General features: G+C 31.7%; 1 protein-coding gene across 1 annotated transcript in view; it reads right to left on the reverse strand.

Moving 5' to 3' along the window:
* Positions 1-741: 741 nt before the first annotated feature.
* The window catches only part of MS3_00005563 (uncharacterized protein), a 43,986-nt gene continuing 18,153 nt past the window's right edge, over positions 742-26,574 (reverse strand). The window contains exon 8 of the mRNA XM_051213652.1: positions 742-25,460. Within this exon, the coding sequence (XP_051069643.1) occupies positions 25,224-25,460 (237 nt within the window). The 3' untranslated portion in view covers positions 742-25,223. The remainder of the gene's footprint in view (positions 25,461-26,574) is intronic.

Raw genomic sequence — 26,574 nt, forward strand, 5'->3', positions numbered from 1 at the left:
TCGAACTTAATTCCGATCATTAGAAAATTTCAATAGAGAAAACTAATTAACCATGAACTATAGGATAAAGAATATCAACCCTTATGAGAAGAGATGGATGATGCTAACAGAGGGATTTAGGAAGCGGATCTCATCCTATTTAGGGCTCATCAGTCGGATATGCCTTGATCCCAGAGTTGATGTTTACTCTGGAGCTTGTACTCAGTGCCATTCGATTTAAACCACCACGTTATCTACTTAATTACTGAATTTAGAAAGCCACCACCTTGTGCAATCAGGTGAAGTTTAATACATCTTTTACTGATTGTTTGGATCTTCACATTGATGTTTAGGACTGCATTGGTATATGTGCATCTTGTATGGATTGCCCCATTATTATCATTAAGTCACAATCACTATAAGTCGTTATGAATTAACTGTTTCTTTAACTATTAATAAGATTTTCTTTTTTTTGTCAAGTTACCTATCTGTTAATTAAACTAATATCAATATCAATGAGATGTTTGTAAAGCAGCAAAATAAATGATCATATATATTACTAGAAATCAGCAAAACTATAGAACTCAACTATTTAGTTTTGCTTTAGTTAAAGCAGCTAATCAATTGATTTTGTGAATTAAATACATAAACTGAATTATTGATTAATTGATGTTAACTAATCCCCGTTCAATACATTCAAATTTAATTACTGTGCAGATATTTAAAACTAATATATTATAGCAACTATTCTATAATCTTATGATTTTGGTTAAGCCTTTTTATTAACTTAACAGACAATGTCATTTGAACAGTAACAATCCGCATATTTCTTTATACCATTAAGATCACCAGATCACATGACAGACTCGAACTAAAATGTTGATCGGTTAAATATCATTCGATGACTCATCCTCCTCCCCATGTATGTATATGTATTCAAATTATAGTATTAGATTTTACTTTGCGTTGCTGCGCCCTTATGCAATTTGACTATAAATTTGCTTATTTAATTGCTGGTATATACTTATTCGCCTCTCCGTTTCCAATTCGCTCGATCTGCTTATAGCTATATGATCTGCGCTATCCGCTAATAAACTGTAGTTGCCACCTCTCATTGCCTTCTGATTTTAAATACCGTTGAGATTTATATTATAACGGTTATCGGGCTGATCGATTAGCGAAGCAAAACCACTGTAATATATATATGGTCATGGTATTGTAGTAAATGAGGACCCAAGGGGGGATAACGGAATATACTTGAATACAAAATTACAGAATTTCTCATTAAAATCTGGGAACCATACAGTAAATACTTCATTTGCAGAATGTCCATCAATTGTCTTAGACTTTATTGTCCCTTTATTTCTATACCAACCACTCTCTGTTCTCATTTTCTTCTCTTCGACCTTCTGCCGCCAGGCATTCCACTTTCGGTTGGTGATGATACATACCACTTACATCTGTCAACACCACTAGCGCACACCACAGTATGAATTAATAAAAATCAATCTTCTTTAAAGCCCATTTCTCTCTGTGTTCATTTGTCCAAAACTCCAATAAACATGCTTAATCTACTGGTGTAGGTAACACTCTTTCGACGAAAGAAGGAACCATGCCATGTTAGAACTACAAACTACGATTAAGATTGTACTCGTTGTGTTGCATTATCTCCCAAATGTTTTACTTTGTATGGTCAACATCTATGTTTTAATTTAACGAAATGACTGTTTTATAGATTTTTATAATCATTTGTTAAATATATTTAAAGTATTGTTGTGTCTTGTTATTGGCCTACGATGGGACGGATTTAGGGACGGAAACGACTGAGCGGTGAGACTATAATTCATGGACGACCTTTCGGCGACGCCAAAGTGACCTTGAGAATGTCCACCTAATTGTTAGGGCTACATGGGAGTTATAAACCTGTGTGAAGAATAAGGAATGTGACTTACAGTTGATAGTTAGGGTTAGGAATTAAATTTGGTTTTCATCACGAACTGACATCAGCTGAAATCCGAAAATAATCTTTAACCAAATGGTTGGATGAATTTCGCGCCAAAATCCAAGACCTGTTATCCTAAACCTGATTGATTCGACCATAAATTATAGTCTCGCCGATTGAGCTATTCTAACACGGTCAGTTCTCCCCAGAACTGACAACAGTGAATTATACTCGATAAACCAAACCTCAACGGCTAAGATAGGAAGATGGAATTGCAGGCAACTTGATATTTGTGGTAGAACAAGCAACTCAAATGAAACTGGTACAAAAGTTGTTACTGTAGTAGCAGAACATGACAGCCAATCAGAGGGCAAAGATCGTGCGGAAAATCAAAATGGCAGAAAGTATGCCAGCGGTTATCGTTCTAGAGATCATAGCCTTTCTAATAGAATTTGACTATTCTTGCGACCACCTTAGCAAGTATATATTTGCAAATAACTAGCCTAAATAAGTGAAGTAGAAGATTCAGTAATAATGGAGTTTTTTATTAAAAAAAGACTATATTGACGTTATAAGAATTAAACTGTCTTCTGCCAAAAATGTGTTCGGCAACACCTAGATAAATAGACTCTAAGATTTAGTTTAACATTACAAGAGTATTTTGGTTAGTATATTAATATAATGGCTGTTCACCACATACATTTGGATAGTAGTTTAGTGGGAAGACTATTCAATTATCATATTGAATATCTGAGACACCAAAGTCTATGTATTTCTCAATCTACATGTTACATTCTACACTGATTAAACGAATTTATTAAAGAGTTTAATATACTGCCACTTAAATAACATTGTCCAAACAAACTATCCATATAGACAAAGACTTGTTTAATTTAAAAGTAATAGTCTTTAGATGTAATAAATCTTCCGATCAGAAGAGTTTATTTAACTATTACCTCAAGCAATCCCGACTACTTAGTACCGAAACTTCAATAAAACGAATCATCGATTATGTACAGAATTACACAATAAAAAAGCTCTATAAACTAAGATATCTCATGCAGAACAGATTATAGTCTCTCAAAATGTTACCAATCAAGTTTAGCGTATAAAGATGTATGTCTAAATCCCAGCGAACTATAGAAAACTCAAATGTTAATATTTTAAATCAAACAATATCAAACCCTAGTAAACAAAAGAAAACTCTAAATATTGTTTATAATGCAACAACGATCGAGGTTGAGCAAGACAAAAGTTATAACGAAGACAACAACAATAACCATCTAACAAATGTGTTTTACTAGATATAAATAATTTTTTTATGGGATAACAAGATAAATGGGATCAAATTGAAATAATAATGATAACAATAAATTGGAACAAACAATTTGTCTATTAAGTACTGAATTCATACAATTTTTTTTTACATCCTCCTTATTTCAATGGATTGTATTGTATTAGCTTTCATCATGAAATAGATCAATAACTATCGTAGAAAAAGACAGTAACATCACAAATTGACATCGTGTTAGAAATGATTTGAAATAGACCAACAAAAACTAATATTGCTTTGAATAATAGGCACAAATCCAAACATATGTATACATTAGAATGCAAAAAAACTGAACACTATTAATAAGTAATGGTTGTCGACATAAACTTCTTGAAATGTACAGAATTAATTTAACTAGAGTGAAATAAATAAATTGAGAATATAGAATATACTAATGTATTTATTGAAATGTGTTCACGTGAGAAATTAGCCAGCATAGACAAAAAAACACCAAGAAGGATAAAAAATAAATCTGAGCACGATAAATAAAAGTAAACATAACTGAACTGAATTATCTTCTGTCAATCATACAAATCATTCTCCTATAATCCAAGCTGATCATCATTACGATCGTCAATCACTGACTGTTTAGACAGGAGATAATAATAATAATAATAACGGTATTTTACTCATAACAAAATCTGAATAAAAGAATAGATATTTGTGTCTGTGGTATATGTGCTTTGGAATACACATCCATAAACAATAGCTATTATTATTATAAGAGTGGGATGACGAAACAGATCATGAAACGACTGACGAAACAGGAGATACAACTCTATGATATTCTGGTGGGGAATGACCAAGTACAGCACCCTCAGTAAGAACTACAGTTGATATATCCGATCCTGGAACATCGTAACGTGGCTGCAAGAGTAGATTTTCCTATAGAATAAAACCAAACAACAACAAAAAGTCGGATCAAATTCACTTGTTAACATCAGTGTATAAATTAACAAATAAAGTATTTAGTTAGATACCCTCGCCTTTGTTTACCATAACTTTTGTCCATAAATCTTATTTTCACTTACTCGTTCTTTCTCTTCTTTCCCTTTCCGATTTCATTCATGTCTATAAAAATGGTTCTAATTTAATATACTTTATTATTTATATTACTACAAAGATTATGTAAAGTAGATAGATTGTAGCTAGCAACATTGGAATCTAGATATTTCATTCTACTTGAGACTCGTAAGCTGAATGTACCTGGATCCTATTATCGATATCCACATTGCATTTTGGTATCAGTGTACCTTGAGTTTCAAAACCCAACACGTTTATCCATGAACAATTGAGTCCACATAATCAATAGCACTTTTTCAATAGATATGAGTTAAATCCCATTTGTAAGTGGTTTATAATATCTCAAATTACTGATATTCCCCTTACAGAATGAATATATAATACAAACTAATACTGATCAAAAATTTAGTTGAGAATATCAACAAAAGAATAATTAAAATGTTAATAAATTGGATTATTACAAAAGTTGTTTTTATCCCTCATCTTCTTAATTACCATTTACTTTATGTATCACTTTCATATTTCAATTTAACTATATTCACAGTCTATACATTTCACTCTATTGATACGATATTTCACGCGTTCCATAAACAAGTACACTGATATCAATAACGTATGAAAGAACAATACAAATCAATTCAGTCAACAATATTTGATAATGTGAATAACAACGAATTATATTTAAAATAGTTATTATAATATTAATATCATTATAAAATACTAAATCACTATAGCTTCAATGAAAATTAGATTAATTTGAATTAGGTCTAATTAATTCTTGTATGGAATGTAAAAATTATAAAGATTTAATAAAACGCCAATATCTACACCATTTAAGAATCATTCTTTCATTTACACTGGAACTAATCAAATTAACAGTAATGCATGTAAGTTATCCATGAAAACCACATACAAGGATCAATACGATTAGGGTGTGAATTATCAGGCAGATTAAGTAATCTTGACTAAAGTGAATTACAAGCTAACAACACTTTGAAAATATAAAATTAAACTACCAAATGTCCTATAACTGGTTTTAACTGTATAAAGAAGCTTAAGTTTCAGTTGGTAAGACAGTTTAATTCGATAGCTAACAGCTTAGATTTATTTACTACAAAATTAGTAGCAGTAACATCAATGCAAATATTTCTCATGTCGTGTTAGAAGCAACGACAATCAAATTATACTAATTATTTTTTAAAGTATCGTTAAAAATTGTTTTCCTTGTGGGTGTTTTGTTTACTGATTCAAAAAAGTGTTAACCGGTCGGTCATTATCTCCACTATATATGTATAGTAACTTGAATTGAAGAATCAATGTTATTAATAAGGTGTTAAACGTGGGAAAAGATGGAAATCTCGAAACAATTTTTGGATTGTTATTTAGACTTTCATTAGGTAATTAGTAGATTGTATGCGTTTTGAGTTACAATGAAACCAAGTATATAATAGAAGTTGGCTACTGACTTGTCTTAGGACTCAAGACAAAGAATGGGGAAAGATTTGAGTAAAGAGGACTGATAGAAATTTATGTTGCGTCACATCATGGTTGACGATGCAGATCAGAAGTGCAATTGGTCAAGTCCAAGACATTAAGGCTATAGAAGAAATAGTAGATATGGTACAGAAAAAATTATGATCGGAATTCTAATTAGTAACTTTAACACATGATGCCAATCAGAGATTTCAAGTTATAACTAAAACAATGAAATCATATTTTTCTTTGTTTTCCATAAACATCGTACATTTTTAAAATAATATAATATAATCATTGAAGTGATAAAGTTCCATCAAAAGATATGGTAAATTGACAACATAGAATAAGCTCATTCATTTGGCTTAGAAACAATTTCATAATACTGAATCGATGGCTCAACAGAATCAAAGTAAATAAATATTTTGATTTTACTCAATAAGGAAAAGGCAACTACTTATTTATCAAGTACTGATTTATGTACTCAGATTTCTGGGGATACTTTATATGTGAGAACCAATGACATTAGTCGGCTTCTGATGCTGACACAATATGGTGTGGGTTTCGAACGTGTGGCTTAGTGATTGCGAGATGAACAGTTTCACCACTAGACACCACCGTTTAGCAATCAAATCCAAGTCAGTGTACATTTACTATTCTAGGTATAATGAAGATATATAGTTATTAAAATGGACATATAAGTAGCAAAGTTTGAGTTGTTAATAAGTCAATCATTAAAACTTAAACTGGATAATTTTTGAGTCACAGTTCCGTACAATTTATTATGTGAAACTTCATATTCCAACTACTAACATCATCACAAGAATTTTAACTCGTTATATATAATAAATAACAATAATTTATGTGGAAGTTATTCAGGTAACTAAATGATTCAATAAATTTCTACTAGGATCTGATGATAAGATAGAATATCGAAGATAAAATGGAACACAAAAATCGAATAAAAGTTTGATTTCAAGGGTTCTATTTAAATTTAAAATTCAGTAATAGTTCCTCATTGAGTTTTATCCATGTTTATTCGACATGGTGATTAAATCCACTAAATTATTATTTCTTGTTTCCTATCTCTACAACCAATTAAACAAGCAAAATATCATTCTCTATAAACCCATTCTAAGTCTATTTATTATCGACTAGGTCATATAAAGGACATTTAGATAGATAGACATATAATTGCACACACATAAACAAACCCAAACAAATTCCTCTTAGAACTAACAGAAATACAATATTCAAGGTTAAATCATTGTAAAAAAATATAATCGTTAAAAGGACACTGTGACCTTAAACTCACCAACTCAGAAATAAAAACTGATAGAAATCATACCAACATATAATTTAACCAACTTAAACAACAATGCAAACATATTTGGGATGGTATTCTCTCTCCAAAAGTAAAATAATGCTTAAAGATTGACTTATATCAGCGCCTGAATTAATGATAAGGAGTCAAGTAGTTGGACGCTTCACCTGATGATCTGGTGTCTAACGGAATCTTGGCACGATTTCAGAGGGCTGGATTGACTTTTGTCAACTTGTTGCTTAGGCGAGATATCCATCTGCCAAACAAAGGACGAGTTCACGGTGCAGCAGTTCGTCCCGTTCTACATTATAACTGTGAAGTATAACCATTAAGGATAGAGGATACATGTGGGTTACTGGTACTCGACCATAGATGTCTTCGAAGCATTGCTCGAGTATTTTGGGACCACAGAGTGAGCCATACCTAGATTAGAAATAGAGTACTAAGTAAAGATGGGAGATCAATTGATGAAGTAGTAAATCTTCATCAAGTGAGATGATTTGGACATACGTTACGCATTGCCCAACCACTGCCTACCTCGACGAGGGATGTTGTTTGATGTAGGAGTGGGTTGGAAGGAAACTATCGGCAGACAAACAGAAATGTCACCAATCCACGAATTCATTGACAGTTTATCTGAACCACGTTGTTCCCATGATTATCATCACGAACTGACATCAGCTGAAATCCGAAAATAATCTTTAACCAAATGGTTGGATGAATTTCGCGCCAAAATCCAAGACCTGTTATCCTAAACCTGATTGATTCGACCATAAATTATAGTCTCGCCGATTGAGCTATTCTAACACGGTCAGTTCTCCCCAGAACTGACAACAGTGAATTATACTCGATAAACCAAACCTCAACGGCTAAGATAGGAAGATGGAATTGCAGGCAACTTGATATTTGTGGTAGAACAAGCAACTCAAATGAAACTGGTACAAAAGTTGTTACTGTAGTAGCAGAACATGACAGCCAATCAGAGGGCAAAGATCGTGCGGAAAATCAAAATGGCAGAAAGTATGCCAGCGGTTATCGTTCTAGAGATCATAGCCTTTCTAATAGAATTTGACTATTCTTGCGACCACCTTAGCAAGTATATATTTGCAAATAACTAGCCTAAATAAGTGAAGTAGAAGATTCAGTAATAATGGAGTTTTTATTAAAAAAGACTATATTGACGTTATAAGAATTAAACTGTCTTCTGCCAAAAATGTGTTCGGCAACACCTAGATAAATAGACTCTAAGATTTAGTTTAACATTACAAGAGTATTTTGGTTAGTATATTAATATAATGGCTGTTCACCACATACATTTGGATAGTAGTTTAGTGGGAAGACTATTCAATTATCATATTGAATATCTGAGACACCAAAGTCTATGTATTTCTCAATCTACATGTTACATTCTACACTGATTAAACGAATTTATTAAAGAGTTTAATATACTGCCACTTAAATAACATTGTCCAAACAAACTATCCATATAGACAAAGACTTGTTTAATTTAAAAGTAATAGTCTTTAGATGTAATAAATCTTCCGATCAGAAGAGTTTATTTAACTATTACCTCAAGCAATCCCGACTACTTAGTACCGAAACTTCAATAAAACGAATCATCGATTATGTACAGAATTACACAATAAAAAAGCTCTATAAACTAAGATATCTCATGCAGAACAGATTATAGTCTCTCAAAATGTTACCAATCAAGTTTAGCGTATAAAGATGTATGTCTAAATCCCAGCGAACTATAGAAAACTCAAATGTTAATATTTTAAATCAAACAATATCAAACCCTAGTAAACAAAAGAAAACTCTAAATATTGTTTATAATGCAACAACGATCGAGGTTGAGCAAGACAAAAGTTATAACGAAGACAACAACAATAACCATCTAACAAATGTGTTTTACTAGATATAAATAATTTTTTATGGGATAACAAGATAAATGGGATCAAATTGAAATAATAATGATAACAATAAATTGGAACAAACAATTTGTCTATTAAGTACTGAATTCATACAATTTTTTTTTTACATCCTCCTTATTTCAATGGATTGTATTGTATTAGCTTTCATCATGAAATAGATCAATAACTATCGTAGAAAAAGACAGTAACATCACAAATTGACATCGTGTTAGAAATGATTTGAAATAGACCAACAAAAACTAATATTGCTTTGAATAATAGGCACAAATCCAAACATATGTATACATTAGAATGCAAAAAAAACTGAACACTATTAATAAGTAATGGTTGTCGACATAAACTTCTTGAAATGTACAGAATTAATTTAACTAGAGTGAAATAAATAAATTGAGAATATAGAATATACTAATGTATTTATTGAAATGTGTTCACGTGAGAAATTAGCCAGCATAGACAAAAAAAACACCAAGAAGGATAAAAAATAAATCTGAGCACGATAAATAAAAGTAAACATAACTGAACTGAATTATCTTCTGTCAATCATACAAATCATTCTCCTATAATCCAAGCTGATCATCATTACGATCGTCAATCACTGACTGTTTAGACAGGAGATAATAATAATAATAATAACGGTATTTTACTCATAACAAAATCTGAATAAAAGAATAGATATTTGTGTCTGTGGTATATGTGCTTTGGAATACACATCCATAAACAATAGCTATTATTATTATAAGAGTGGGATGACGAAACAGATCATGAAACGACTGACGAAACAGGAGATACAACTCTATGATATTCTGGTGGGGAATGACCAAGTACAGCACCCTCAGTAAGAACTACAGTTGATATATCCGATCCTGGAACATCGTAACGTGGCTGCAAGAGTAGATTTTCCTATAGAATAAAACCAAACAACAACAAAAAGTCGGATCAAATTCACTTGTTAACATCAGTGTATAAATTAACAAATAAAGTATTTAGTTAGATACCCTCGCCTTTGTTTACCATAACTTTTGTCCATAAATCTTATTTTCACTTACTCGTTCTTTCTCTTCTTTCCCTTTCCGATTTCATTCATGTCTATAAAAATGGTTCTAATTTAATATACTTTATTATTTATATTACTACAAAGATTATGTAAAGTAGATAGATTGTAGCTAGCAACATTGGAATCTAGATATTTCATTCTACTTGAGACTCGTAAGCTGAATGTACCTGGATCCTATTATCGATATCCACATTGCATTTTGGTATCAGTGTACCTTGAGTTTCAAAACCCAACACGTTTATCCATGAACAATTGAGTCCACATAATCAATAGCACTTTTTCAATAGATATGAGTTAAATCCCATTTGTAAGTGGTTTATAATATCTCAAATTACTGATATTCCCTTACAGAATGAATATATAATACAAACTAATACTGATCAAAAATTTAGTTGAGAATATCAACAAAAGAATAATTAAAATGTTAATAAATTGGATTATTACAAAAGTTGTTTTTATCCCTCATCTTCTTAATTACCATTTACTTTATGTATCACTTTCATATTTCAATTTAACTATATTCACAGTCTATACATTTCACTCTATTGATACGATATTTCACGCGTTCCATAAACAAGTACACTGATATCAATAACGTATGAAAGAACAATACAAATCAATTCAGTCAACAATATTTGATAATGTGAATAACAACGAATTATATTTAAAATAGTTATTATAATATTAATATCATTATAAAATACTAAATCACTATAGCTTCAATGAAAATTAGATTAATTTGAATTAGGTCTAATTAATTCTTGTATGGAATGTAAAAATTATAAAGATTTAATAAAACGCCAATATCTACACCATTTAAGAATCATTCTTTCATTTACACTGGAACTAATCAAATTAACAGTAATGCATGTAAGTTATCCATGAAAACCACATACAAGGATCAATACGATTAGGGTGTGAATTATCAGGCAGATTAAGTAATCTTGACTAAAGTGAATTACAAGCTAACAACACTTTGAAAATATAAAATTAAACTACCAAATGTCCTATAACTGGTTTTAACTGTATAAAGAAGCTTAAGTTTCAGTTGGTAAGACAGTTTAATTCGATAGCTAACAGCTTAGATTTATTTACTACAAAATTAGTAGCAGTAACATCAATGCAAATATTTCTCATGTCGTGTTAGAAGCAACGACAATCAAATTATACTAATTATTTTTTAAAGTATCGTTAAAAATTGTTTTCCTTGTGGGTGTTTTGTTTACTGATTCAAAAAAGTGTTAACCGGTCGGTCATTATCTCCACTATATATGTATAGTAACTTGAATTGAAGAATCAATGTTATTAATAAGGTGTTAAACGTGGGAAAAGATGGAAATCTCGAAACAATTTTTGGATTGTTATTTAGACTTTCATTAGGTAATTAGTAGATTGTATGCGTTTTGAGTTACAATGAAACCAAGTATATAATAGAAGTTGGCTACTGACTTGTCTTAGGACTCAAGACAAAGAATGGGGAAAGATTTGAGTAAAGAGGACTGATAGAAATTTATGTTGCGTCACATCATGGTTGACGATGCAGATCAGAAGTGCAATTGGTCAAGTCCAAGACATTAAGGCTATAGAAGAAATAGTAGATATGGTACAGAAAAAATTATGATCGGAATTCTAATTAGTAACTTTAACACATGATGCCAATCAGAGATTTCAAGTTATAACTAAAACAATGAAATCATATTTTTCTTTGTTTTCCATAAACATCGTACATTTTTAAAATAATATAATATAATCATTGAAGTGATAAAGTTCCATCAAAAGATATGGTAAATTGACAACATAGAATAAGCTCATTCATTTGGCTTAGAAACAATTTCATAATACTGAATCGATGGCTCAACAGAATCAAAGTAAATAAATATTTTGATTTTACTCAATAAGGAAAAGGCAACTACTTATTTATCAAGTACTGATTTATGTACTCAGATTTCTGGGGATACTTTATATGTGAGAACCAATGACATTAGTCGGCTTCTGATGCTGACACAATATGGTGTGGGTTTCGAACGTGTGGCTTAGTGATTGCGAGATGAACAGTTTCACCACTAGACACCACCGTTTAGCAATCAAATCCAAGTCAGTGTACATTTACTATTCTAGGTATAATGAAGATATATAGTTATTAAAATGGACATATAAGTAGCAAAGTTTGAGTTGTTAATAAGTCAATCATTAAAACTTAAACTGGATAATTTTTGAGTCACAGTTCCGTACAATTTATTATGTGAAACTTCATATTCCAACTACTAACATCATCACAAGAATTTTAACTCGTTATATATAATAAATAACAATAATTTATGTGGAAGTTATTCAGGTAACTAAATGATTCAATAAATTTCTACTAGGATCTGATGATAAGATAGAATATCGAAGATAAAATGGAACACAAAAATCGAATAAAAGTTTGATTTCAAGGGTTCTATTTAAATTTAAAATTCAGTAATAGTTCCTCATTGAGTTTTATCCATGTTTATTCGACATGGTGATTAAATCCACTAAATTATTATTTCTTGTTTCCTATCTCTACAACCAATTAAACAAGCAAAATATCATTCTCTATAAACCCATTCTAAGTCTATTTATTATCGACTAGGTCATATAAAGGACATTTAGATAGATAGACATATAATTGCACACACATAAACAAACCCAAACAAATTCCTCTTAGAACTAACAGAAATACAATATTCAAGGTTAAATCATTGTAAAAAAATATAATCGTTAAAAGGACACTGTGACCTTAAACTCACCAACTCAGAAATAAAAACTGATAGAAATCATACCAACATATAATTTAACCAACTTAAACAACAATGCAAACATATTTGGGATGGTATTCTCTCTCTCCAAAAGTAAAATAATGCTTAAAGATTGACTTATATCAGCGCCTGAATTAATGATAAGGAGTCAAGTAGTTGGACGCTTCACCTGATGATCTGGTGTCTAACGGAATCTTGGCACGATTTCAGAGGGCTGGATTGACTTTTGTCAACTTGTTGCTTAGGCGAGATATCCATCTGCCAAACAAAGGACGAGTTCACGGTGCAGCAGTTCGTCCCGTTCTACATTATAACTGTGAAGTATAACCATTAAGGATAGAGGATACATGTGGGTTACTGGTACTCGACCATAGATGTCTTCGAAGCATTGCTCGAGTATTTTGGGACCACAGAGTGAGCCATACCTAGATTAGAAATAGAGTACTAAGTAAAGATGGGAGATCAATTGATGAAGTAGTAAATCTTCATCAAGTGAGATGATTTGGACATACGTTACGCATTGCCCAACCACTGCCTACCTCGACGAGGGATGTTGTTTGATGTAGGAGTGGGTTGGAAGGAAACTATCGGCAGACAAACAGAAATGTCACCAATCCACGAATTCATTGACAGTTTATCTGAACCACGTTGTTCCCATGATTATCATCACGAACTGACATCAGCTGAAATCCGAAAATAATCTTTAACCAAATGGTTGGATGAATTTCGCGCCAAAATCCAAGACCTGTTATCCTAAACCTGATTGATTCGACCATAAATTATAGTCTCGCCGATTGAGCTATTCTAACACGGTCAGTTCTCCCCAGAACTGACAACAGTGAATTATACTCGATAAACCAAACCTCAACGGCTAAGATAGGAAGATGGAATTGCAGGCAACTTGATATTTGTGGTAGAACAAGCAACTCAAATGAAACTGGTACAAAAGTTGTTACTGTAGTAGCAGAACATGACAGCCAATCAGAGGGCAAAGATCGTGCGGAAAATCAAAATGGCAGAAAGTATGCCAGCGGTTATCGTTCTAGAGATCATAGCCTTTCTAATAGAATTTGACTATTCTTGCGACCACCTTAGCAAGTATATATTTGCAAATAACTAGCCTAAATAAGTGAAGTAGAAGATTCAGTAATAATGGAGTTTTTATTAAAAAAGACTATATTGACGTTATAAGAATTAAACTGTCTTCTGCCAAAAATGTGTTCGGCAACACCTAGATAAATAGACTCTAAGATTTAGTTTAACATTACAAGAGTATTTTGGTTAGTATATTAATATAATGGCTGTTCACCACATACATTTGGATAGTAGTTTAGTGGGAAGACTATTCAATTATCATATTGAATATCTGAGACACCAAAGTCTATGTATTTCTCAATCTACATGTTACATTCTACACTGATTAAACGAATTTATTAAAGAGTTTAATATACTGCCACTTAAATAACATTGTCCAAACAAACTATCCATATAGACAAAGACTTGTTTAATTTAAAAGTAATAGTCTTTAGATGTAATAAATCTTCCGATCAGAAGAGTTTATTTAACTATTACCTCAAGCAATCCCGACTACTTAGTACCGAAACTTCAATAAAACGAATCATCGATTATGTACAGAATTACACAATAAAAAGCTCTATAAACTAAGATATCTCATGCAGAACAGATTATAGTCTCTCAAAATGTTACCAATCAAGTTTAGCGTATAAAGATGTATGTCTAAATCCCAGCGAACTATAGAAAACTCAAATGTTAATATTTTAAATCAAACAATATCAAACCCTAGTAAACAAAAGAAAACTCTAAATATTGTTTATAATGCAACAACGATCGAGGTTGAGCAAGACAAAAGTTATAACGAAGACAACAACAATAACCATCTAACAAATGTGTTTTACTAGATATAAATAATTTTTTTATGGGATAACAAGATAAATGGGATCAAATTGAAATAATAATGATAACAATAAATTGGAACAAACAATTTGTCTATTAAGTACTGAATTCATACAATTTTTTTTACATCCTCCTTATTTCAATGGATTGTATTGTATTAGCTTTCATCATGAAATAGATCAATAACTATCGTAGAAAAAGACAGTAACATCACAAATTGACATCGTGTTAGAAATGATTTGAAATAGACCAACAAAAACTAATATTGCTTTGAATAATAGGCACAAATCCAAACATATGTATACATTAGAATGCAAAAAAACTGAACACTATTAATAAGTAATGGTTGTCGACATAAACTTCTTGAAATGTACAGAATTAATTTAACTAGAGTGAAATAAATAAATTGAGAATATAGAATATACTAATGTATTTATTGAAATGTGTTCACGTGAGAAATTAGCCAGCATAGACAAAAAAAACACCAAGAAGGATAAAAAATAAATCTGAGCACGATAAATAAAAGTAAACATAACTGAACTGAATTATCTTCTGTCAATCATACAAATCATTCTCCTATAATCCAAGCTGATCATCATTACGATCGTCAATCACTGACTGTTTAGACAGGAGATAATAATAATAATAATAACGGTATTTTACTCATAACAAAATCTGAATAAAAGAATAGATATTTGTGTCTGTGGTATATGTGCTTTGGAATACACATCCATAAACAATAGCTATTATTATTATAAGAGTGGGATGACGAAACAGATCATGAAACGACTGACGAAACAGGAGATACAACTCTATGATATTCTGGTGGGGAATGACCAAGTACAGCACCCTCAGTAAGAACTACAGTTGATATATCCGATCCTGGAACATCGTAACGTGGCTGCAAGAGTAGATTTTCCTATAGAATAAAACCAAACAACAACAAAAAGTCGGATCAAATTCACTTGTTAACATCAGTGTATAAATTAACAAATAAAGTATTTAGTTAGATACCCTCGCCTTTGTTTACCATAACTTTTGTCCATAAATCTTATTTTCACTTACTCGTTCTTTCTCTTCTTTCCCTTTCCGATTTCATTCATGTCTATAAAAATGGTTCTAATTTAATATACTTTATTATTTATATTACTACAAAGATTATGTAAAGTAGATAGATTGTAGCTAGCAACATTGGAATCTAGATATTTCATTCTACTTGAGACTCGTAAGCTGAATGTACCTGGATCCTATTATCGATATCCACATTGCATTTTGGTATCAGTGTACCTTGAGTTTCAAAACCCAACACGTTTATCCATGAACAATTGAGTCCACATAATCAATAGCACTTTTTCAATAGATATGAGTTAAATCCCATTTGTAAGTGGTTTATAATATCTCAAATTACTGATATTCCCCTTACAGAATGAATATATAATACAAACTAATACTGATCAAAAATTTAGTTGAGAATATCAACAAAAGAATAATTAAAATGTTAATAAATTGGATTATTACAAAAGTTGTTTTTATCCCTCATCTTCTTAATTACCATTTACTTTATGTATCACTTTCATATTTCAATTTAACTATATTCACAGTCTATACATTTCACTCTATTGATACGATATTTCACGCGTTCCATAAACAAGTACACTGATATCAATAACGTATGAAAGAACAATACAAATCAATTCAGTCAACAATATTTGATAATGTGAATAACAACGAATTATATTTAAAATAGTTATTATAATATTAATATCATTATAAAATACTAAATCACTATAGCTTCAATGAAAATTAGATTAATTTGAATTAGGTCTAATTAATTCTTGTATGGAATGTAAAAATTATAAAGATTTAATAAAACGCCAATATCTACACCATTTAAGAATCATTCTTTCATTTACACTGGAACTAATCAAATTAACAGTAATGCATGTAAGTTATCCATGAAAACCACATACAAGGATCAATACGATTAGGGTGTGAATTATCAGGCAGATTAAGTAATCTTGACTAAAGTGAATTACAAGCTAACAACACTTTGAAAATATAAAATTAAACTACCAAATGTCCTATAACTGGTTTTAACTGTATAAAGAAGCTTAAGTTTCAGTTGGTAAGACAGTTTAATTCGATAGCTAACAGCTTAGATTTATTTACTACAAAATTAGTAGCAGTAACATCAATGCAAATATTTCTCATGTCGTGTTAGAAGCAACGACAATCAAATTATACTAATTATTTTTTAAAGTATCGTTAAAAATTGTTTTCCTTGTGGGTGTTTTGTTTACTGGTTCAAAAAAAGTGTTAACCGGTCGGTCATTATCTCCACTATATATGTATAGTAACTTGAATTGAAGAATCAATGTTATTAATAAGGTGTTAAACGTGGGAAAAGATGGAAATCTCGAAACAATTTTTGGATTGTTATTTAGACTTTCATTAGGTAATTAGTAGATTGTATGCGTTTTGAGTTACAATGAAACCAAGTATATAATAGAAGTTGGCTACTGACTTGTCTTAGGACTCAAGACAAAGAATGGGGAAAGATTTGAGTAAAGAGGACTGATAGAAATTTATGTTGCGTCACATCATGGTTGACGATGCAGATCAGAAGTGCAATTGGTCAAGTCCAAGACATTAAGGCTATAGAAGAAATAGTAGATATGGTACAGAAAAAATTATGATCGGAATTCTAATTAGTAACTTTAACACATGATGCCAATCAGAGATTTCAAGTTATAACTAAAACAATGAAATCATATTTTTCTTTGTTTTCCATAAACATCGTACATTTTTAAAATAATATAATATAATCATTGAAGTGATAAAGTTCCATCAAAAGATATGGTAAATTGACAACATAGAATAAGCTCATTCATTTGGCTTAGAAACAATTTCATAATACTGAATCGATGGCTCAACAGAATCAAAGTAAATAAATATTTTGATTTTACTCAATAAGGAAAAGGCAACTACTTATTTATCAAGTACTGATTTATGTACTCAGATTTCTGGGGATACTTTATATGTGAGAACCAATGACATTAGTCGGCTTCTGATGCTGACACAATATGGTGTGGGTTTCGAACGTGTGGCTTAGTGATTGCGAGATGAACAGTTTCACCACTAGACACCACCGTTTAGCAATCAAATCCAAGTCAGTGTACATTTACTATTCTAGGTATAATGAAGATATATAGTTATTAAAATGGACATATAAGTAGCAAAGTTTGAGTTGTTAATAAGTCAATCATTAAAACTTAAACTGGATAATTTTTGAGTCACAGTTCCGTACAATTTATTATGTGAAACTTCATATTCCAACTACTAACATCATCACAAGAATTTTAACTCGTTATATATAATAAATAACAATAATTTATGTGGAAGTTATTCAGGTAACTAAATGATTCAATAAATTTCTACTAGGATCTGATGATAAGATAGAATATCGAAGATAAAATGGAACACAAAAATCGAATAAAAGTTTGATTTCAAGGGTTCTATTTAAATTTAAAATTCAGTAATAGTTCCTCATTGAGTTTTATCCATGTTTATTCGACATGGTGATTAAATCCACTAAATTATTATTTCTTGTTTCCTATCTCTACAACCAATTAAACAAGCAAAATATCATTCTCTATAAACCCATTCTAAGTCTATTTATTATCGACTAGGTCATATAAAGGACATTTAGATAGATAGACATATAATTGCACACACATAAACAAACCCAAACAAATTCCTCTTAGAACTAACAGAAATACAATATTCAAGGTTAAATCATTGTAAAAAAATATAATCGTTAAAAGGACACTGTGACCTTAAACTCACCAACTCAGAAATAAAAACTGATAGAAATCATACCAACATATAATTTAACCAACTTAAACAACAATGCAAACATATTTGGGATGGTATTCTCTCTCTCCAAAAGTAAAATAATGCTTAAAGATTGACTTATATCAGCGCCTGAATTAATGATAAGGAGTCAAGTAGTTGGACGCTTCACCTGATGATCTGGTGTCTAACGGAATCTTGGCACGATTTCAGAGGGCTGGATTGACTTTTGTCAACTTGTTGCTTAGGCGAGATATCCATCTGCCAAACAAAGGACGAGTTCACGGTGCAGCAGTTCGTCCCGTTCTACATTATAACTGTGAAGTATAACCATTAAGGATAGAGGATACATGTGGGTTACTGGTACTCGACCATAGATGTCTTCGAAGCATTGCTCGAGTATTTTGGGACCACAGAGTGAGCCATACCTAGATTAGAAATAGAGTACTAAGTAAAGATGGGAGATCAATTGATGAAGTAGTAAATCTTCATCAAGTGAGATGATTTGGACATACGTTACGCATTGCCCAACCACTGCCTACCTCGACGAGGGATGTTGTTTGATGTAGGAGTGGGTTGGAAGGAAACTATCGGCAGACAAACAGAAATGTCACCAATCCACGAATTCATTGACAGTTTATCTGAACCACGTTGTCCCCATGATTATCGTAACCGGTGGTTAGAGACCTTGAATGACATGGCTGAAAACCGTTTGCAATGGCAAATGTACATCCATTTTTTATCTTCCTTCAAATTCTTAGTTTCTGAATTCCCCATAACATTTTCTTATGAATTTATGTTTTCTTGAATCATATTTTTGATCCCTAATCTTTACTATCATTATCACGAATACTGTTACTACTTTTACAACTCTGGGATTCGGCCGAACAATTTCATCTCACCGTACCAATGGGGTATGGCAACTTAAGCCGATATATATACATATCAGATTCTACGTTGCGACTGACTGAATTGGGTACATTCGTACAATGTCACTTTACTTACAAATGACTGGCTTGATCTTTTTACGTGAGAGAATGGCGATGAAGTTCATACAAATTAGAACCACGATTAGAAAAACAAGTTTTTTTTTCAATTGTAACACTTGAAGTTAATAACTAACAATTATAACTGATTCACAGCTACCACCATCGTCTAAAATAGCAATTATAATAACTTTTTGGATTGATATAACCAATTGTGACTTATCTAATCATTTCTCAAATTATTAATAAACCAAAACAGTGTAGTGAAATGAAGTTGTCTATCAAATAGTAAGTTCAGTACATATCTTGAAAACCTTTAACAAATAAATCACTTTAATATCCTTGGAATAACTCCACCTATAACTCTTCTAGGGTTACCGCCGGTCCCATGCCCGGGCAAAGGAGAGTTGGGCATGGGGTCAGCAACCCCATCTGCCTAAAAATCACCAACTAAAATAAACAATCTATCCTTGAACTGATATATCGCAATAAAAATAATATTTGTTGACATTAAATTATTAAAAATAGAAGTGATTTGTTCTCATTTTATGACATCAGTGTACAAAAGTCAAAGCGATAAGAAAAAACACAACAGTACATGGATTTACATTCAATTCACAGCCGTTACAAATTTGTAGATATGTTATATGGATGGTTTTATATGTGAAGTTGTTCTGTGCTCAATTTACACACACAACAACACAATAAAACAAAATGCAGAAGATTTTAATCGATGTATTGATTATAGAAAATTTGTTTACCTTTTGTAATATTATTATTATTTGATTTCGCATAAACAATCGATTTAGTTGCTAAACTGTAGGGCTAAAATATGTCAAGGCCGTATTCTAAGCTCATCCCTGCATATATTATAATTCTCAAGAGAATTTCTACCTAGATATATATAATAAATGTTTAAATTTATTGCCGATAAATTCTGCATGGATTAAAACAATGCCAATTTTTATATTGTATAAAGTATGAACACTTCCATTTATTCAAAACTTATTATTTGATCATAAGTCAGATGACGTTGTCCAAAACTGGATTTTTATTTCTACAAATAACTATGAAAACCTAAAGTCCCTTGATTAAAATAAAATCATCATTAACTTACTAGATAGAGAAAAAACATCACCTGATTGGTGAATTGAACAACTGCGAGATAACATATTAGTACACATTAATAGTACAAATATTTTCAGATTGAGGGAATATACTATGCAAAAACAAATTATTTTTTCACTAATTTGGAAAATAGGATAAAAGTTCAGTACGAAATTATTTCTTTAAAGAAAATGACAATATTCACGCGTAAAGTCTACTGTTAAGAAACACTTAGAAGAGTATGGATAGGGAATATTGGAGAATTATACTATTAAAAGCCTTGGACAGAATGTGATGGCTTTAGACAATCTATATGATCACATGAAAAAACTGAGTCCCAAATGCAGAGAGAACTATAAGAATATAGGCATAAATTGTCTGGTTTGGAACCGTAGGAACGGTATTCATATGATTAAACTAAATTCATTAGATTATAAATTTAAGTTCGATTCAACTATATTTGTAGCTGATACTCAGTTAAAAAGTTAGCTCATAAATGACGTAACAGTTGTCAAATTTCGTACAAGTACACGTTTATGTACTTGACTGAGCCATAGTCTAAATGTATGAGCAGTAATGATGGCTTCCGGTTGTCCAAACCGAAGTATATGAAGCAGGATTGGAACTCCCGACTTATTGTATGAAGTCCGACCATCTTAAAAAAACATGGGCTCTACTATCTATTTAATATATCGACAGGAAACCAGAAGTCGAAAGGAAAATACTACCAATAGTACTAGTAATGAACAGAGCAAATACACTTGTCCAAGAGAAATAGATGAAAAGCTTAAGGTTTGCTACAGGTAAATGTTTGAGAGAAGTTCTCTCTACAACTTATTGATTTTTGTACCAACCCGCGATCGTATATTAGAACAATACAGGATTCGTTTCTATTATGAATAATCTTTTAAGTTCCAATCACTAAGAATACATTTTTGCCCACATATCAGGAAAAATTCAGTTTTTCATAACAGTCGAAATAAAAACATTGAAATCGGATGTTTACTTTATCGAAATTATTGGGTATCCGACGGAATATTACTGCAATAAGTGCACACAATAATAGGTTGTGAATTTCGTGTATGTGGGTAGCTACATAAATGCTCGTGACATGGCCCAGAATCGATCACAATAGCGCAGGTGTATACACTCTGTCTTCCCTTAAACTGTGAGATTAAAATTGCTTTATATCTTTCTACGAACTAATTCTTTCTTCCTGTATTATATCCTTATACACAATCTTTTAAATATTACTACCATTGAAGTAACTACTTATATGAATTTGGTGTTCAACTTGTTGCGCAAATGAGGTGAGGCAACTTGGACCGATGCATATATGTGTATGGTCCTACGTTGTAGCTGACTGACTAGTCCGGCTGTAAAACGTCGGATCTATAACGCATCGATAAGAGCAGTTTTGCTTTATGCTTGTGAAACCTGGCCTCTCCAAGTCGAGGATGTTGAACGACTATCTGCTTGATCATCGTTGTCTTCGAAGGCCTGCTTACGTTCAACGGCAACACCATGTTAGTAATGCTGAGGTTCAGCATCGTATTTGAGCACAGTGACGACAACTCAATCAGTGTCACTGTCTTGAAACGTCGACTTTGATGGCTTAGACATGTCCTACAAATGTTGTACCAGCGAGTCCTACATTGTGCATAAATGCCGATGATGTAACTGGTTGAAGAAAAGCGGAGATGGTCAGTGCACGATATGGTGTCGTGGTATGAAGGAAAGCTGTACAGGACTGGCTTCTGTTCGTTCTTCATGACTACTTGGTTAGGGTCCTAGAGATAGCGTAACACAGTAACTTGAGACGCTATCAGAAATCGCTTATAATAAAAGATAATGGCGAACCTACTGTAAATTCCTCCATAAAAGTGAACGTAACTTTTTTAACTGAAAGGATTCTTTCTGGTTGTATTTTTCCTGACTGAAATACTCCCAATATTATTATTATTATTATTATTATTATTATTATTATTATTATTATTATTATTATTATTATTATCTTATCACTATTCACTCACAATAATTTCTATTCATCTTTGTCCTATTTTGATTATACTTACCTTCCTTTCTCCACAGCTTCACAACCTCCTTTTATTGTGTGGCACATATATATTTGGTGTCCCTTGTACCAATTTTTATTTGTTCAAATAAATAAAATTAGTTTATTATTGTTTCGCTTTATTCAAATGCTTGAATCTATGAAATTATAAAAGTATTTTCATTTGTTTAAGGAACAATGAAGTTGATGAATTTCTACAAAGTGTAATGGTCCAGAGATCAATCAGTCTTGTGGCAAGTGATTCTACAATAATGTCGGAGATATTAGATCCCCAGAAATCACTTGGTTAACGTTTCATTTTTGTAATTTTATTTTAGAAATTTGAATTTGAACCAAATGGAAAATACAATCGGAAGGTAAAAATAGGCTCTTTCGGCGCGAAAACTAAAAATTCAAATTTCTAGAATAAAATTACAAAAATGAGACGTTAACCAAGTGATTTCTGGGGATCTAGCATCCTCAACAAATGATACCTTCTATAATTTATGAATAAATGATATGGATAAACTGGAAGTGAATAGGTCAGACATAAATTTATGTAGCTTCATACATTTAGCCGATGACTTTTATTACATTAAAAAGAATAAATAACGAAAGAACATTGTTCCATTGAGTTAGATTTCAATCAATCAATACATAAAAAGACAAAGGAATGGTACCACTTTTTCCAACATTCTTTGTTGAAAAGCTCTTCTTTCTGAAATCGAATCGCAAGTCCGACAGATCGTTTCTACGACGCACGTCCTATATCTACTACTATCCATGCTCCTAACGCTTAATCAACTGAAGATAAAAGACTGTGAGAGAATTGTGTTGCGACAGGTCGGATGAAAGTACTCAGATTTCACAAGTATTTGTAAACATAGACAGACTAACCCAGGCATGGACATATGTATAGTGAACTAGGTTAGATAAGTAATTTACTTATTTATTATGGCTCATCTATACATGCTTTTAGCTTGTTATGTAGCTTTGATGTATGATTTTTCTAGCTTTGGTCATTCTGTCAATGTGGACTATAACTAACAAGAAATATCAGTTCTTTGAATATAAGTTGCACAATGCAGTTAATTAGTCTGATAATTCAACATCAAAAGGGTTTGTGATGTTTGTTTTGTCCTAATGAAAATGAATTTTCAGTCAGCGATATAGTGAATATCACGAAAATAAAACCTTTAGAAAAAAAAGCTACTGAAATAAGCACTCGGTCCGATTTTATCACTATTAATTACCCTCTATGTCAAGGAAGAAACATTGTCACGACAACGCTACTACTAGCACAAATGTCTAATAAATACAGCCAACACTATCATGAAATAAACTGATCATAAAATTAGAGCCATTGACATCAGTTGTATGATATAAGATCATTATTCGCATAATTATGTTTTGTTTAGAAACCCATAAGTATTCAAACTTATAGATACTACTATTATTTTATCTGCGTGATTATAATGACATTATTTTATTTTACTTAATGTAACACCAAACTATATGTAAATGTACTCAGTTTTAAGTAACATTGTATGAGACCTGATTAAATCGAATAGTGCAGGATTAGAATCTCAGACTTATTGGTTGAAAGTGTAATTGCTCTAAACACCTATACCAATGCTCTATGGACTGGATGAAACATGAGAAAAGAGGGCATAGTTTAGCTGTTTAGTTCTATATGATGCTTAAGCATACATCTAATTTTATTAACAATATATAATTTGGAGGAATAAGTATGAGAGGTGGGGGTTATAATATGCACTTTAAAAACAAAAGTCCAATGAATATGTCAAATCAATTCAACATGTTTCTATTTTTGCTTGTATTTTCCAACAAACATTGTACAGCTAGGAAGAACACACTAAATTATTTTGATTTCTTAGAAGATATAAGCCCACCTCTGTCATATCCAAAGAAGATTAAATTATGGGTAACTTCTAGGAACTATTTATGGACTGTTATTATATGTACATATTCTTATTGTATAACTATCAAGTAACTAGATTACATATATTTATATTTCTCTTATTATAAGCTTTCATTTGACTTACTGGCTACTATTATACGATTCATTATTCTTAAATAATTTCCAATCTATTAGTTGCAGTCTCTCACACTCACAGACACTTTTGGCTCTATCTTGTCTAATTATTATTTTACATTTTATGGTGTGATGTGGTCTAGTCTGCTTGCATATAAACCAAGTATGTCTGAAGTATACGATTCATATAGCGGAGGCTGATATTTGTGTTCTGAACTGAACCAGGCTGGGTTAGGCGAGAACCTACCATACAGAGGACCCAGAGTTGACTCAACGCTGGTTGTGATGGTTAACGCATCATTAGTTTAGCACACGGACAAGGTCATATAAGTCGTTGTTCTGATTGGCGATCTTGTCACGTAATATTTGACGGGCCATAGGACATAACAACTTTCATTTAAAAAACCAATTCTTTAACAATTATCGTTATCGAGAATCGTGGAAAAAAGCATAAAACATGACGAATACGAATGATATACATAAACTAAATGTAAGTAGACAATCACTAAACAAGAAATAAAAATAATCAAAAAAAAACATAATGAACATGTAATTACCAAGACTGAACGAAGACCTCGAGCTCCTGTATGTTGACTTAATGCCAGTCGAGCAATAGCTTTTAGAGCATCAGGAGTGACTCTCAGTTCACACTAAGAATCAGAACAAAAAAAACAAATAGAAAGGCAGAGAAGACAATCAGAATAGAGAAACAAAATAGATTAGAAAATGATATCAACTAACTGAAATGACGTACAAGATATTTAAATAAGTTATCTGAGGAGCCAATGCTATTCTTCAGACATGATCGTAATCTCTGGTCTCACAAATCATTTACTATCTCTCTTAACTTCTCCTGTTAGACCGACTTAGTCCTATTTCCCTGGCGTTGATGATACTTCAATTTTAAATTTATCTTATTATGAATCCCTACTCAGTGATCTAGAGGTTAGGCGTTCGTAGGCAGAACTGAAGGTCATGGGTTCGATTCCAAGTTGGAGGGTTGTGTATACGGATTTCCAGGGAGTCCCATACTAAGACGAAATGGCCATTCACTACTTTCAGGTTTTTAATGGTTGTCTTAGATAGGTTCATGATTTCAATGAAATTCAGCAATCTCTCCAACCCCATACTGAAAATCATCATGTTGACAAACCTACTTCCACAGTTATTAAACATTATCTATTTTCTGTGACGCTTACGATCAATTTCTCCGGCTCTATAACAACTCCGTTCCAAAACTCCTGATCAGGATATACTGCCTTTTAAACAGTTCTACTGCTATCACTTTTGTTATTGTTAGTAAACAATAAAGTAGTAAACTATGGTCGAGAAATAAAAATGTTAGAAAAGTATCACACACATTTGTGACCAGTACAACTACGAGAGAATAATATTGCTGCTCATGTATGGTGACCAGGTAAGGATAACAAATCGAATAATGAGGCGGTAGTGAATCTTCGTCGACTGAAGTTATTGAGACACATGAATTATGCCTATACCCAACCACCTTTCATTTCGACGCATGATGATGGTTGATGTAGGAATGTTACTGATTGATATTACTGCTACTTCAACTAGTAGTTTCACAGTCATATTACGACACACACCGATTTACTAACAAATGTATTTTTACATTTAAAATTTCATCTTTGTTTATGTTTATGACATAAACTGCAGTGTACATTTGATCGTATAAATAACTTTACTCAAAGAATCTATATTGTTTTCTCGAACCGAATCTATGTCTAATCGGTCCTACTACTA

Source organism: Schistosoma haematobium, chromosome 3 (genome assembly GCF_000699445.3).
Source record: "Schistosoma haematobium chromosome 3, whole genome shotgun sequence".
Classification (NCBI taxonomy): domain Eukaryota; kingdom Metazoa; phylum Platyhelminthes; class Trematoda; order Strigeidida; family Schistosomatidae; genus Schistosoma; species Schistosoma haematobium.